The sequence below is a fragment of the Polyodon spathula genome, chromosome 14 (genome assembly GCF_017654505.1).
Source record: "Polyodon spathula isolate WHYD16114869_AA chromosome 14, ASM1765450v1, whole genome shotgun sequence".
NCBI classification, from domain to species: Eukaryota; Metazoa; Chordata; class Actinopteri; order Acipenseriformes; family Polyodontidae; genus Polyodon; species Polyodon spathula.
The window spans coordinates 15674769-15689692 of record NC_054547.1 but is presented as its reverse complement, the minus strand read 5'-3'; the positions used below and the strand labels follow the sequence as shown (position 1 = coordinate 15689692).

The 14924-nt window shown below is 36.3% G+C and overlaps 1 protein-coding gene across 2 annotated transcripts; it reads left to right on the top strand.

Annotated features, from left to right (window-relative positions):
• The first annotated feature begins 1656 nt into the window (after nucleotides 1–1656).
• On the top strand, nucleotides 1657–13967 carry depdc1a (DEP domain containing 1a). 2 transcript variants are annotated; one of them, XM_041269836.1, is made up of 12 exons: nucleotides 1657–1803; nucleotides 3623–3888; nucleotides 5654–5810; nucleotides 5932–6056; nucleotides 6140–6270; nucleotides 8312–8359; nucleotides 8481–8618; nucleotides 9302–10213; nucleotides 10548–10720; nucleotides 11314–11490; nucleotides 11872–12057; nucleotides 12321–13967. In XM_041269836.1, exons 1-12 carry the CDS (start codon nucleotides 1747–1749, stop codon nucleotides 12462–12464), a joined length of 2514 nt encoding a protein of 837 aa, XP_041125770.1. In that variant the 5' UTR covers nucleotides 1657–1746; the 3' UTR covers nucleotides 12465–13967. The 2 variants fall into 2 exon arrangements, with proteins under 2 accessions (XP_041125770.1, XP_041125771.1); XM_041269837.1 differs by lacking the exon at nucleotides 9302–10213.
• Nucleotides 13968–14924: the final 957 nt, after the last annotated feature.

The window sequence follows — 14924 nt, the reverse complement described above, 5'->3', positions numbered from 1 at the left end:
CTAACATAGAGAGGGCACATTTCTTAAGATTGGGGCAGCCCAGACTGTATTTTAATATTCATTAAAGGGTACATAAGGACCTTTTTGTTTTATTGTGTTACATGTTCCTACAACTGTTTACGTAAGTGTGTGTATTGTTCTAAATATATATTTTTTTTATTTACATTTTGACCACTTTTTTTAAATATAAATTTAGGTGTTGCCAATTTTTAACTCGGTTTTCTCCCCAGTCCCCTTGTTCAAGGTTTTGTTCGCACTGTACTCCAGCAGCAGATGACAACACCTCACCTTAAATCAAAGGTGTCTTTGACCAACATTGCCTTGTGGATCGGCCAGTAGCTCCATTAGCTGTCTGCCTGCAATGAGCGGTGTGCTCTCAACCAAATAATATTCTAAATCTGATTTGGGAGGTCTACCGTTATAAATGCTAGGAAAAGAAGATATTTGAATTGCTGTCACGTCATCTCAGTGTAATTCACAAAATGCTCTTCATATTAACAGTGCAAACCAAGACAGACTCTTGATAATGTACATGAACAGGTCTGCCCTTCCACAGCCGATCTTCAATGGCAGCAATGCAGTACAGTACAGCCATATCAAATGAAGAGAGGTAGCATCAAGTTTCTTTACCATTTTGGACAGCAATAATTTACCACCAGGGGGTGCTCTTTATGCTATTACAAAAGTGAGCCATTACCAAACAAGCCTGGAGTTTTTGTCAAGAAAATTACATTGAAGTAGTCTCTAAAGCACAATTTACACAAGGCTGATGCCTATTTCAAGTGACTATCTTTAAAAATCCTACATCATGCATTAGAAAAATACTGATGGTTGTACTTGATTTTAAATTATATCTCATCAGCTATAAAAAGATGACATAGGGAAATATTAATTACATTTTTACACATTTTATATGGTGTCCATAGTTTATGCTTAAGTTTTATTTAAGAAAAACATAAGAACATAAGAAAGTTTACAAATAAGAGGAGGCCATTTGGTCCATCTTGCTTGTTTGGTTGTTAGTAACTTATGGATCCCAGAAACTCATCAAGCAGCTTCTTGAAGGATCCCAGGGTGTCAGCTTCAACAGCATTACTGGAGAGTCTAAAACACGAGAGCACGAGCTCAAGTGATTTATCAGTGCCACCAGAAACCAGAGATAGAAATACTGCCTTATATGTACAGTTTTGGTGTATAGTATGTGTTATTCCTGTACACACAGCCGAAACTGTAGAAGTGTTGAGAATACCATTACTTCGATTCGTGTACCATAAGTAGCGGCATGCAGGGAATTTGCTTCCTACTGGTGCTGCCATGGTACAGAACGACTATTTTGATTTCCACACGGAAAAGAGATCACTTCATCGGTGCGCATGCATCAAAATGAGCCTTAAATTGATTCTTAAGTTAACTCTTAAATCAAGATTCTTCCTACTGAAAAATGTACCAGAACTCTGTTCCGGCTCGACTTCACTACTGGGGCCAGCCTTGTAACCTGAATCAAAATGTAAAACCTGCTGCCTGCAGTGCCAGTGCAGTAACATTTTGAAGTGACACGTTCTGTTTGTTCTCGATCACGTGACCGACGCATTCTCCAATCGGCGTTGCAGGAATTGCCTGCTCATTATTTCAAACCTTGCACTGTGTCTCGTGGAGACAGTTAACACAGTTGCAGGGAAACATGTTTTAAAGGGAAAAAAAAAGGATATAAAAAAGATAAGCGTTTGTTTATAGAACTATATAAGAATGAGTTTTCCGGAATCTCGCATCGTCACTCCAGGTCCATACAGGGCTACGAAATTGGTAAGAATGTTTTGTTGTTGTTTTTTTTCTGTATTAGTTACTATGTTTTCTATCAGCCCTTTTGTGTTTTATTATTGTGTTGTTTATTTATTTTTAAGTCACGGTGCCGGCATTGCTTTGGGACATATATTTCCCCCTCGGCTCGTTTGAATTCAATCTTATCTACGACAAGCTAAGGGAGTCATTTGACTCCTTCCTGTGTTAAAAAAAAAAAAAAAAAAGAGAGATAAGTGGAATTTATAAATAAACGTTGGGTGGTATATTTAGAATATCCGTTCCACAGAGTTGCTTTTGATTGGGTGAGTTCACTATTAATTTAATTTGAGGAAAAACGCAGCCTTCTAATTTGTGGTATAACGCGCATGTAGATTAAGTTTAGTCAAACAGAAGTTAGTGGAAGCACGAAGGAATACATTTTAACCAATGTATAATGCTGCTGTGGGGTTAATTGATCTGTATATTCTTTAATCATGCCTTTGTTTTGATATTTTGTTTGAAAGCATTACCTAAACTACACTAGCACAACACTATGTAATTTAAGCATTCACGGGTAAATACCGGGGAGGGGATAGTGTAGTTGCTGTATTTATATTCTCTGGAGTTTCTGAAAGCAATTAGGATACAATTGGAAACATGAACAAATATATACTGTATCGATGCTGAACAACGAACAACATTTATCTTTCCTACGATAATAAGTTACACAAGCTCATTTCTGTTGTGGAAAAATATCTATGCCGCATGTTTGGCAGGTCTTTGTGTGTCTGCACTACGTAACCGATCTCGAGAACCGTACTCGAAACCGTTCTTATTAATCCAGATCAAAGCGTCCACACTAAAAACTACCGTTTCATGTTTAGTTGGGTTTAATGCGTATAATAGTTAGGTTACAGTTCCTAGCATTAGCGCAGTGAACCGTGGAAATCAATACGATTGTATCCCACCGTTCACTGTATTTTATTTTAAAATTATGTATGCATCATATTGATAGAGGTGCATATTGCTAAAGACATTTTAAAAAGAAAGGATTTTGGAAAAAGTAAATCCGAACACACACAAGCAGGGCGTGAAGTTTTCGGGTTTTATTTTTAATCTAGTAACATTCCTTTAAACACAATGAGCTGATTATTTTTTTCGTAATTAAAAGCTGTTAATTACAAAATTTTATTTCAAAGAGAGCTGACAAATTAAGTGAATTGTTCATCTCGATCCTACTTTTAACTCCCATTTCGTATTTGCAGGCGCTTAGTTTAACGCTGTGCTTTTGTTATTTTCCCCACTAGTTTAACAGAGATGTGATGACAGTGTTATTGTTGTTTATAAAGCATAAAAATGAATACCCATTGCGGAGTATACGCTGATAGCAAGTCCTTCTGTCGCCAGTATTTCGCCAAACATACCACAAAGCATTTGGGGATATTGGAGGATACACAAAAAATGTAGTACAGTATTACAGCCTCCACACTTCTGACAAAGTGCATTCAGTACCTGATGAGAGCTAATTAAAACCAGACCTCATAAGGTGGTCTGTTCTAACCGCTGCCTAGTGTGGATGCAAACCATATTTAACGCTTAAGCTGGTTTAAAGGCAACTAATATGATTTAAAGGCATAGTGTGGGCAGGGCCTTAATCCTGTAGATTCAGTTAATTGCACATTCAAAGATATTTCCTAAATCTACATAGAAATGTGTTAAGAAGTACTAGACAAAGGGAGAAATTAAATGCACAATTTAATTAATGGCCACATTTTAAACCTTTGTATTAATGTGTTTCTACTGTTCTCTCAAATGCTAAAGCTTTTTTATTATTATTTTGCAGTGGAATGAAGTTACAAAACTGTTCAGGGCTGGTATGCCATTAAAAAAACACAGACAGCACTTCCGAGTTTATGGCTGCTGTTTTACTGCAGTGTCTGCTGTGGACTGGTTACATGAACTTCTGAAAAACAACAGTAACTTTGGTCCAGAAGTTACCAGACAACAAACGGTTCAGCTGCTGAGAAAGTTTCTGAAGAACCATGTGATTGAAGATGTGAAGGGGAGATGGGGCTCAGAAACCTTGGAGGATAATAGCCAGCTCTATCGGTGCCTACATATTATTCTATTCTATTCTATTATATTATCATTTCTCAAAGACTTTCATCACTGCAGAAAAGTTAGAACCATGGACACATGTCATTAAATAAGAATAATGTTACCAAAACCAGAATTGAAATAAGACTCTCATGAATAGCTGTTTGAGCCATTCCAGGCATTCTTACCCCCTACAGGGGATGAAACCACTGGTTGGAGGATGTAGTGAAGGTGGTTGTATATCCCACTTTACATTAATCCATATATCTGGTGCAGTTATCCAATTGTAGTGAAATTTGTAACTAACATTACCATAAGTTATTGTATCACACGCATATCTTGAACACAATAAGCTATTCCACATACTATAAATAAATCATTTTATACTTTTCCATGGTATTCACTAACTCCTCATTTGCCTATGTGATGTACTAATCTGTACATGATGTTTATTAAGCGATAGAGCCGGTCGATGCAGTCTCTACCATGTGGTAGATGACCACGGCTGGAGTTATGCTTCCTGAGCCGTAGGCGAGGGCGCAAACGAAAGGCAAGAGGGCATCGAGAGGGCTTCTGATATTTTGCCGGGTAACCTTCCACTGAAGAAAATAGTCCCTAAGATAGTTAGACTAGAAAAACAACATACTTGTAGAGAAAACCGTTTTTATTATTATTATGACATTGCCAGATAAATTAACTGTAGGATTGTTGAATAGTCTGTGTAGTGTAGAGTCGGACTCGAAACTTCTTGTTGGAGGCGGGGCGTCATTCAAGCTGGAAGGGAGTGGATTGGCTTGTGCGGAAAGAACTGAAACAGGTTTGGCAGTTTAACTGGCTGGTTTTGAGTGAGGGTGTTGTTTGGATCCAGCTGATGGTAGAATTGTGGTCCAATCGTGTCTTACCTGTTGATTTGCTCTCCAGTAGCTATGAACGTTCCAGCGGGCATCTATGCAAAATAGAAGCCCGCTAGATCTGGAAGCTGATTGGCTGTTCACCCTCAATCGTTTTCTAATGTACATCATGGTCATCAACTTTTTTGGCATGTTTTATTGGGATCAGATAGTTTTCCAGTAATTGACTACTGGTTTATAAACTAGATTTAGTATTTCTATAGTTTGTACACGGTTATCTTAGGGTAAATTTCCATTACAGGAGTTGTCCAAAAAAAGAACTGTTTTTCAGTTACTTTAACAGAGACCACAAACAATCCCTTTTAGATGTCTCAAGTTTTGTTTTTTTCCCCTCAGATGGGTATTCTAAGAAATGTCTTACAACTACTTTAAGTGCAAAATGCATAAGAAAGAATGATTTTTAAAAGTTACAGCTGGATACAAAGTTTTAATGGCACTTTTACTAGGTGTCATTCAGTTAACCAAATGGTTGTGCACATGGGAATTTACTTCCAGAATGGATACATTTGTTTCAAGTTTAATATTACTGTATGCAATGATTAATATTGTGACTCTGCACCCATTTGTCCTTGGTAATGCATTTCAGTTTTAATCCAAGAATAACAAGAGTTAATTTCAAATAATACATTTTTCCACCATGAGATTTAATCTGGATTTTCTGATACTACCAAGGTCAGTCATGCGCAGTGGAAAAGTAATTTAAATTAAAATAAAGTATATAGAATATTTTCAAACATTTTATTTATGCTGAATAACCATATTTATTTTATAATTTACCATTTTTATAATGGTATTTGATCAAAAGAATAAAATTTGCATTTTAAATTTTTTCCCTTGATATGCCATACTTTCTGCTTGGTCATTAGGTTTCCTTCAACATCGCCCTTCAAGGTGGTTCAAAATCACCCCCTGTTTGCAAGAAAGAGCAGTGCAAATGGTTTAATAAAGGATAAAGATGGCTTTTTTAAATTCCCTCACCTGAACAGAAGAAGCTCAAAGAAATATGAGGATGAGGAACTCCAGGTAATAGTCTACAAAACCATTGTTGTGGGTCAGGTGATGCATGTTTGGGTTCACTTCTGTCTAAGTTGTATTTTCTCATTGTTGAAGGTGCATTTCAATAAACATTGTACTGTCATTGTAGGAAAATACGGAGCCAGTAAGTAAAGCAGAGCCAATGGAAGTCCCTGAAAAGGCACCACAAGTGCACAGAAGAGAAATAACACAGGAGGATATAGATGATGTTTGGAGAAATATTACACTAACACAGTATGTTGAAACACTTTTTTTTTATTATTTTTTAAATAGGAGTTAACTACTGGTCAATGTTTACTGTATGTGTTTTACTTCAGTTTACAGAAAACGTTGGGTCTGACCTCACTGGAAGAGGTCCTGGACTTGGCACAAGTTAACCCTCATCACATTGTTTACAACATGACTAACGTCAACAAGCATGGTGTTGTAACGTTACAGGACAAATTGGGTAAGATGACATTTTTGCTGTCTTTTATTATTTAATATTGTTGAAAACATGTAAATCTGTGTATGTAGAACTTTGAAAGCATGTTTTTGGAAATAAATAGAAGTTGCATTTTTTCTTTTCTGGTTCTTACAATATGCTTGCCTCGCAATGTTTCCCCCAATATTAAGCTGAACTGTAGTCAGTTACTGCTTGGGCAGGTATCATTTAATAAAGTGTTTCTGGATTGAATAGAGGGTACTCTGAATGCTCATGGAGTACCAGAAGGGTTGTTCTGTCCCTTGTGAGTGAAATTCGTGAATATACATGGATTGTTGTGTGTGTTTATAACAAGTACAAAGTGTGGAAAATCTAAATAAATTACAGATAATTACTTGTATCAAGCTTCTCATCTGCTTAGGAACAGTTGTATTTGAATAAATACTTGCAGAATATATATATATAGAGGATACTGAATTATCATTCGTGGTATACAGTTTCACCACAGGAGGATGTCCCAGTAAATCACGAGCCTGACAAACTGAAAAACTACTAGTAATGTGTTCGAACGTAGTTTTAGATTTAAATACAAAAATTATTTTATTAGTCAGTTTTAATCTAATTTACAGATATCTGAAACAAACTTTTTTGTAAACCATTAAATAAAGCGCTTTAATGCACATTAATGCTCTTTTAACCGGAAGCCCATCTTGGGTTACAGTGCACACTAAACTAACTGAGTTTCCAGTTTAAAAAAACAAAAATGAATATATTAAAATAACATAATTCAATGTTTTAAATGCTGTTTTGTACACTGATTTTATAGAGAACTTCTTATAATGGAGGACTGTATTTTGTAGACTGTGTTCATTTTAGAGTGCGTATGTGGAAGGATACATAAATTAGGATTGCAACCATGAGTATATTTTGACCTTCGAAGGTACATAACACATTGCTGAAGGTTCAAACCTTTGATGGTGCTAATTTGCATAATTTTCTGGTGACATCGCCATAGCTACTTTTATATTTGATTGATAGTCCTATTATTTTACAGGTAATACATACAAATGAAATAAAACATTCACATGTAGTTTAAAAATACATTATGTAGAACAGTAAGCATGTTTTTATAATTAAATTAAAAATCAATGATTATGTACACGTGTTTATGCTGCTTGCGATACATACAGTAAGGTTGCGTTGCACAGCACCTTTTATTGAGGCCGATTAAAAGAAATGCACTGGACTTGGGCAAAAGAAAGCTTTATTTAAGTCACTGTACCAAGCAGGTTATCAGTCGCATTTTACTACTACTAAAAATAATAACAATATGAACTTATGCTTGTCAAGTGACCCCGGAGATTGGTTGTGCTTCGATGATACATCAACAGTCGCTTGCACTGTTTGCATTCAACTTTTTGTTTGGTCATCTGGGCATTTAAAAAAAAAAAAAAAAAAAAAGACGAGGGTTTTCAAGACATTTCTTTCAGTACAGCTTACACTATATAACACTTTGCTGTCGAGATGGCGAATGAAGAAATTAAATTAAAATTCTGCCTCTGGATAACACAAACTGGGGGTGGGGAGCAGATGGTGCTCAAAAGTTTTTTCAATTAAAATTGTTAGCGTTGGCGTATATTTTGTATGTTTCAAACATTCTTCCATAGCACTTCTCTTGCACTTTGTTGAACACTAGGCAGTTGGTACATATTTTACTCCAACTTTTGTTTAAGTAATATGCACATTCACACATTGTCAAACGGTTTCTGTTAACTGGAAAAACAAACAAACAAACATACAGTGTGTGAATGCTACCTGACGAACCTTCAAAGGTTTAGAACTATCTTCAGATTTGTGGCTAGTGAATGAACCTTCAAACCTTTGAACACAGCTCTAAAAAATTGTTAAAATAAGTACAAATGTATCATTTTAATTGTACCATAACATTGAAGTATAAAAGCAATAAGATCCTTCACTTTGGGCATTACCAGGCAAATTAATTTCACTCCGAAGTTTTGAATAGGAAAAAGTTATAAAAGTCAAACCTGTGTTGTGTTTTCTTTAGGGGACCTCCCTCACTGGGTATTATCTGCTATGAAGTGTTTGGCAAACTGTAAGTACACCAAGTGTCATTATAAATATTGATAGTATCATATATCCTATTATTCTAACAATACCTTATCAATTAAGTTGTGTTTAGTGTTAATGTTGCTCTTCTGATTTATCTTTCTTAGGGCCAAAGTACGATACAAACCAGTCATCTTATCCTGGCTTTGAAAGGGATGTTTTCAAAACGGTTTCAGATTATTTTCTGAATCTTCCTCAACCGCTGGTGGCATTTGAATTCTATGAACTGTTTGTGAATATCTTGGGTATGTGTGTGTGTATTTCCAAAATCTCTGTAGGCCATCCTGTTCATTATGGTTATAAAATATCCGTACTCGACTCATCTATCCTCCTTGGTTAGATTTACTTGATATATCATTTTCTGTCGAAACATCCTGGTGAATTTTTATAGCACCCCAGCAACCTTAGTAGAGCTGTACAATCAACACTCCGCCTAACGAATGTAATAAATAAATCTGTAAGAATTGCCACATAAAACAAATGTGGTATTTCTTGCATCCCCAGGGTGACAGGTTAATGGTTACACTTTGGTTTACCAGGTGTACTTGGAGAGAAGACATGTTTAGGGAGCTCTATTGAGATCACAAGGGTGCTTTTACTTTAAAGTCTCCACTATGTGATAGCTATCTTTCTAAAGTCTAGAATACTTTAGTTGTAACATTTCATAATAAACCAAGATGCTTTCCAACTTAATGCAAACGTTTTGAAATAAATACTGTAAATGTGTTACTTTAAGATGGCCATCAGCTGACATTTTCCCTCTGCATGTGGTTTTATGACTAAGCTTGTGTTTTTTTTGTTTGTTTAAACTAACCATGCACTTGTGCATGCTTTGTTTATTGTATGTACCAGCTGTTTGCAAAACTTTCCAGTTAACTTGCTGTGTGTCTTCAAAACTTTTATTTTATCTTATTTGCTTTTCTGCTAGTTTTGTGCGGCTACGTCGTGGCCCCAAAAACAAGACAAGGAAAACGTAAAAACGAGGATGAACCCTGCTGTCCTCCGCCATCAAAAACACAGAACTTAAACAATGTTGTCCCCTTCAAATCAACTGAATGTTTATTACTGAGTTTAGTCTGTAAAGATGCTTTAGAGGGCAATCAATCCCCACAGCACGATGAAGTGTTCTCTGATGAGACAGGAACAAGGGAGCGGATGCTGCAGAAGGGCTGTGCAAGGAGAATACAGCAGAACAATGCAGCTAGCAGAAGAGCCAGTGACGTAATGGGAGGTAGCTGTCAAAATCTCTCCGCCTTTCCCATGCCAGCTAGATTTAGGAAAAGGTGCTATTCTCTTGAAGGCATCATGGATGTTTCAGTTGAAGGTCCTTCCAGAGACTATTCACAGTATCTCCTGTTCCAGTCTGGAGACAACTTGGCCAGCATGAAGCCTAGCTCTCATTCTGTTCTTCACAGTTCTTCTGATGCTGACTCCATTGTGTTCTCTATTTCTTCATCTACTAGTGACAGATGCCAAAAAGATGATTTACCATGCAGTGGTCAATCAATCACTCCTTGCATGCTTTCTCAGGGATTTCGACCACTAATAAGCAGATCAGCCAGCATTGGCAGTTATCTTGATATTGGCCAACGTAATGAGAGAACCGGTAGTTGCTTTAGCATAAATGCTCCTGTGGCAGAAATAACCATGAAACCGGATTTTTCTTCCAACATTGAACTGAGGAGACCCAGTTTAGCTGCCTCCAGGAAAGATGACTGTGTCGTCTCTAAATATGCAGCTATGAACAGACAATGTCTAAGCACCGTGGAACTTTCTAGAAACTCTTCTACCGCTGCACCATCATTGTCCTCTTTTGCACGAAGTGTCAATGCTGATGAAAGTAAGGTTTATGCTTTACGTTGCATGCAATGTATTCTGTTTTTGCTTTTTTATTTATTTGAAGTCCTGTGTTTTTGCTTTTATGCATTGTGGCTGTTACTTCAAAACAATATTAAGCATGCTTTAATATAACTGATCTTTTACAATAACCTCATTTTCATGAATACTTATTTTAAAATATGAAATAAGACATAGGGCACAGTGAAATCCTGAAGAATTCACGAAGCAGCAGGGTTTGATACTGGAATATATAATTTTGTGTAGGTGAAATCCAATTTGAAATATGCTTGTCTTTTCTTTTTGGCAAATTTGAGTAAAAATATTTTTATTTCAAGGTCTTTTGCAGCCTCAGTTAGAAAGGGTTGCAATTGAAGCACTGCAACTATGCACCCTTTTACTACCTCCAGCCAACCGGCGTAAGCTCCAGCTGCTGATGCGGATGATATCTCGAATGAGCCAGAATGTGGACATGCCACGGCTTCATGATGCTATTGGAACACGAACTTTGGTGAGGGCATTAGAATCAGGAGCCACACAAACCTCAATGATCTATTGCAAATAGTGATGTCTTTCATTGTGTATCAATGAATTGTGATACTTTGCATGATATCGTAATAGAGGTATGTTTCATTTGTATCATGATTCAAGACCAAGAAGTGGTTCTTGAATGAAAAGTAAGTGTGTTTATATGGTTGGTATGAATACATATCAATACACTCGTCCTCATTTTATTTTTTGTCTTAACAAAATAGTCTATCATTACATGTTCATTTGATGTTACTATTCCTCATACAAGTAGCCTAACAGGACGATCACATGTATCATAATGCATATCATATCACAACATGCATACAGCGGTACATATCGTATCACATTTGCATATTGTTGCACTCGTGTATCATTATACCCGATTGCAAGTTGCACAATTTGATGGCAGATCTGTGTAAAATGCAATATGACCTGGAAAGGTTATTCTTTGAGCAGTCAGATAAGAGAAGGAACACCACAAATTAAGTTAGCATCTCTTCAGAGGTATTCATTTTGCAATTCATTATCTTTTGCAATAATAAATCTTACCACAAGGTGCCGCTAACTTTTCAGATGGTGCAGACATTTTCCCGTTGTGTATTACGCTGTGAAGAGGAAGTTGACCTTGATGAGCTCTTGGCAACAAGGCTGGTTTCCTTTTTAATGGACCACCACCAGGAGATTCTTCAAGTACCTGTTTACCTGCAGAATGCGGTTCAGGACCATATCAACTACCTCAAGAAAGTTCAGGTAGGGAATAAAAATATTTTCTTACTCCGTGCCAGGACTGGCTGCTGTATCTGAATTACAATGTATAAATTAATGAAGTGTATTTACCTTTTTTATTTAAATAATAAAAATGTATGAATAGTTCTGAGCTGAAGTAAAAACTGAATCGATCTGCAAGTGTCGGCTGGTTCAAAATTGTTCAGCTTTTTTTTTTCTTTACGAGGTAGTGCCAGTGCAAAAACTGCACAACTAGTTCTGAACAAATTTTAGTATTTTCAAAAAAAAAAAAAAATAGTATTTTCAAAATAGTAATGCTTGTTTCAGAGCCTTGGAATCAGCTATTTTATTTCAAAGAAACGTGCCGCTCTGTGTTAAGTGTTTTTGTGTTGATTTTTTTTTAAGATTACTTATCCAGGGACAGGTGTGAGCGCCACCTTGCCAATGTACTCCTTCTGTAGACAGATAAGCATTCAGGAATTTGAGCAACAGAAGCTATCTGCCTCCCAAGCTGCCATAGCTGATCTGCTGGAAAGCCTCCTCAAAGATAAAAATCTCTCTCTTAAGGACAAAAAGAAGAAGCTTAAACAGGTAAGGGAAACAAATTTGTTAATATAATTGTAAAATGGTAAACATGATTAACTATTCACCCACCCAACCCCCTCCCCCTTGCTTGATGATTTTATTTATTTATTTTTACTTCAATCTATAAATATTATATAGGAATCCAAAGTTGAGAAAAGTGAGTTCTTTTAGATGTGGCTTACAGTATGGATTGGAATAATCCTGGTGTAAACATGTTAAATAATATGTTCATTTTCCCAATTGTTAACCTGTACTTGTGTTCTTGACAGTTTCAGAAAGAATATCCAGAAATCTACCACAATCGTTTCCCAACCACAGAAAGTGAAGCCCAACTTTTTGTTGACAAACCAAAGATCAAGCCTCCAATGTTGATAGCTATGAAGAAGCCCAAAATACTTGGCATGCGAAACTGAAGGTGGACTGTTTAAAAGAAGAATCTATTCCTGAGGAATAGACCCCTTTTACATCTGGAAAAAAAAAAAAAAAAGTTATTGTAATCCTAGAACAGGTGCAGATTACTTGAGGATCAAGACTAGAGGCAAATTTTATTTTCCTTATTTATCCAAATTATAATCTTAGTGTCTTGTTGATTTCCCCCCCCCCCCCCAGTCTTAAAGCAAAGGCTTGCTTGCTTTCTAGATCTTGCCTAGTAGAAAATATTGTGGATTGTATTGACCATTGTAGTTAGTCTGAGGGGAGTAAAGCCTAAGCGCATCAACCAATTAACAGCTGAAAGTTAAATGATTTCCCTTTTTTATGTATTGAATTTGCACTTTTTATCTGTGTTTTATACTTGGTTATATTTAAAATGTTCTGAAGTTTTTTTTCACATCATTACTTCATGCCTGGGCTATATATATATAAACTTTATGCTGTGTATTCACATGGAGCCAATGATTGTATAGGTTGGTAGTGGTCTCCTCAGGCAACCCTCTTGTTTATTTTCAGCCCCTCATTTTGTTATCCAAACCCTTTGAACCTCATCGATAGATATCTATCACAGGGCTACGCTGTTCAAATGTGGTTGTCAGGGTCCATAATTAGGTGACCACGTTATTTGTTTTTCACCTATAACACATATTGGCATTTTTGTTCATGAAATGATTTACAATGCCCACAAGCCAAATTAATATTGTAGCATATGGTGAAAAATGAAGGAAGGAGAACACACACTTTGCATGTACTCAAATCCACGGTTTGTTGGGCCGATTATTCACAGCCCCTGTTAGTCTGGGCCACACCAAAAACAACAAAACAATCTTGCACTTTCACAGCAGCACATTCATACAGAAGCTTGTCCCACTCTTTAGCGCAGCACATTTTTTTCCTAGAGCAACCCTCTTTGGAGTCAATCTTACAAAGAAAAGCCTCTTTGTTTTTCTTTCTTTGAGCCATCCATGCAATGTAGATTCTGCAACATTTATACCTTTTGAAACTGCTGCTTGAGTTTCACCTTTCCTTACTCTGTCCATTGCACCAAGCTTCATTTTAACAGATTTGTTTTTTTGCTGTCTGCCATGCTTCGTACTGTATATCTGGAATGTTCACCCAACGTTTGAGTCAAATTGGGAGAAATAGGAGCCACAACCTTACCGTGTTGTAACTGATTCTGCACTATATATTCTAATAACACAATATGTGTAAATAAGTATGTTGCAGATTTGTGCAACACAGTCTTTTTGTATTGAAAGCAAAACAAAGTGAATATACACATTACACAAAGTAGACCAAAACTAGTTTAACATGTTTGACAGACTGACCGTTTAATGGTTTGCACTATTGCCTGTATTTGTATATAAAATGTTAAGTCATTAATTTAAAGTACCTCAGACATACTTGTTTACAGTTTTTGACCCTGCATGTCACTGTGTTTGTCTTTACAGCCACATCTGTACAAAAAACTAAAGGATCTGAACAATGGGATCAAAATTATATATATATATATATATATATATATATATTTCAATAAACTAGTGTCAGCTTTTTCTGTAAGCAGCTGCTACATTGTGTGGTATTTGAGTTAACTGCAGAATTTGAGTTAACATTGACATTTGTGTTATTGTTTATTTTTGTTCACAAAAACGCCACTACGTAGTTTTAAAAGAACATTATTTAATATTTATATAATATGGTTCTGTAGCAAAAGCTAATAGAGATGCTGATTTGTTTTAAGTACATTTTTCCATGATAATTAATCCTTAATTGAATGTATTGAAAACTAGCTGAAGGCTTGTTATGACTTTTGAGCCAATTGGATCTGAGCCAGATGGTTAAGTTCTTGATGAAAGGCACCTACAAGCTACTTGTGTAGTTCATGTATGCACAGTTTCCATAATCTGCCTGTGATTCATAAACACATAAGACTAATTCAAGCCTCCATTTTAGTTAACTAAAACCAGACAACCAGGAGTAATACTTGAAAATATCTTTAGTAGGTCCCTGACCGGCTCATCTGATAAAGGCACACGTGTGTGCAGGATGAGTTCTAGTCAGGCGAATGCAGATTTGTAATCCAAATGAGTGTCACAGGCTCCTGCCACTTGTAAAGGAGAAAGTTTCCAGCAGACATCTGCAGGGCTGGCCTTTGTTGGTAGCTCACTGAAATCCACTGTTGTGCTATGTAAAAATTTCAATCAGAATCAAGTTAAAATTAGGAGGGCTATGACCAAAAAAAAAAAAGTTGTACTGGTTCCCAAAACCTTATACAAGTGGTGTACGTGCTAAAAATTAAAAAGAAACCCCTTCTGTTTTGAATCAATTGTAAGGTAACGGGAAAACTGGCAAGGTTATTTATAGGAATAAAATCAAAAGCACCCTCCAATTTACCTATGGGTTTCAAGCCAATCCAGCAAATATCAAAATGAGATACAGGG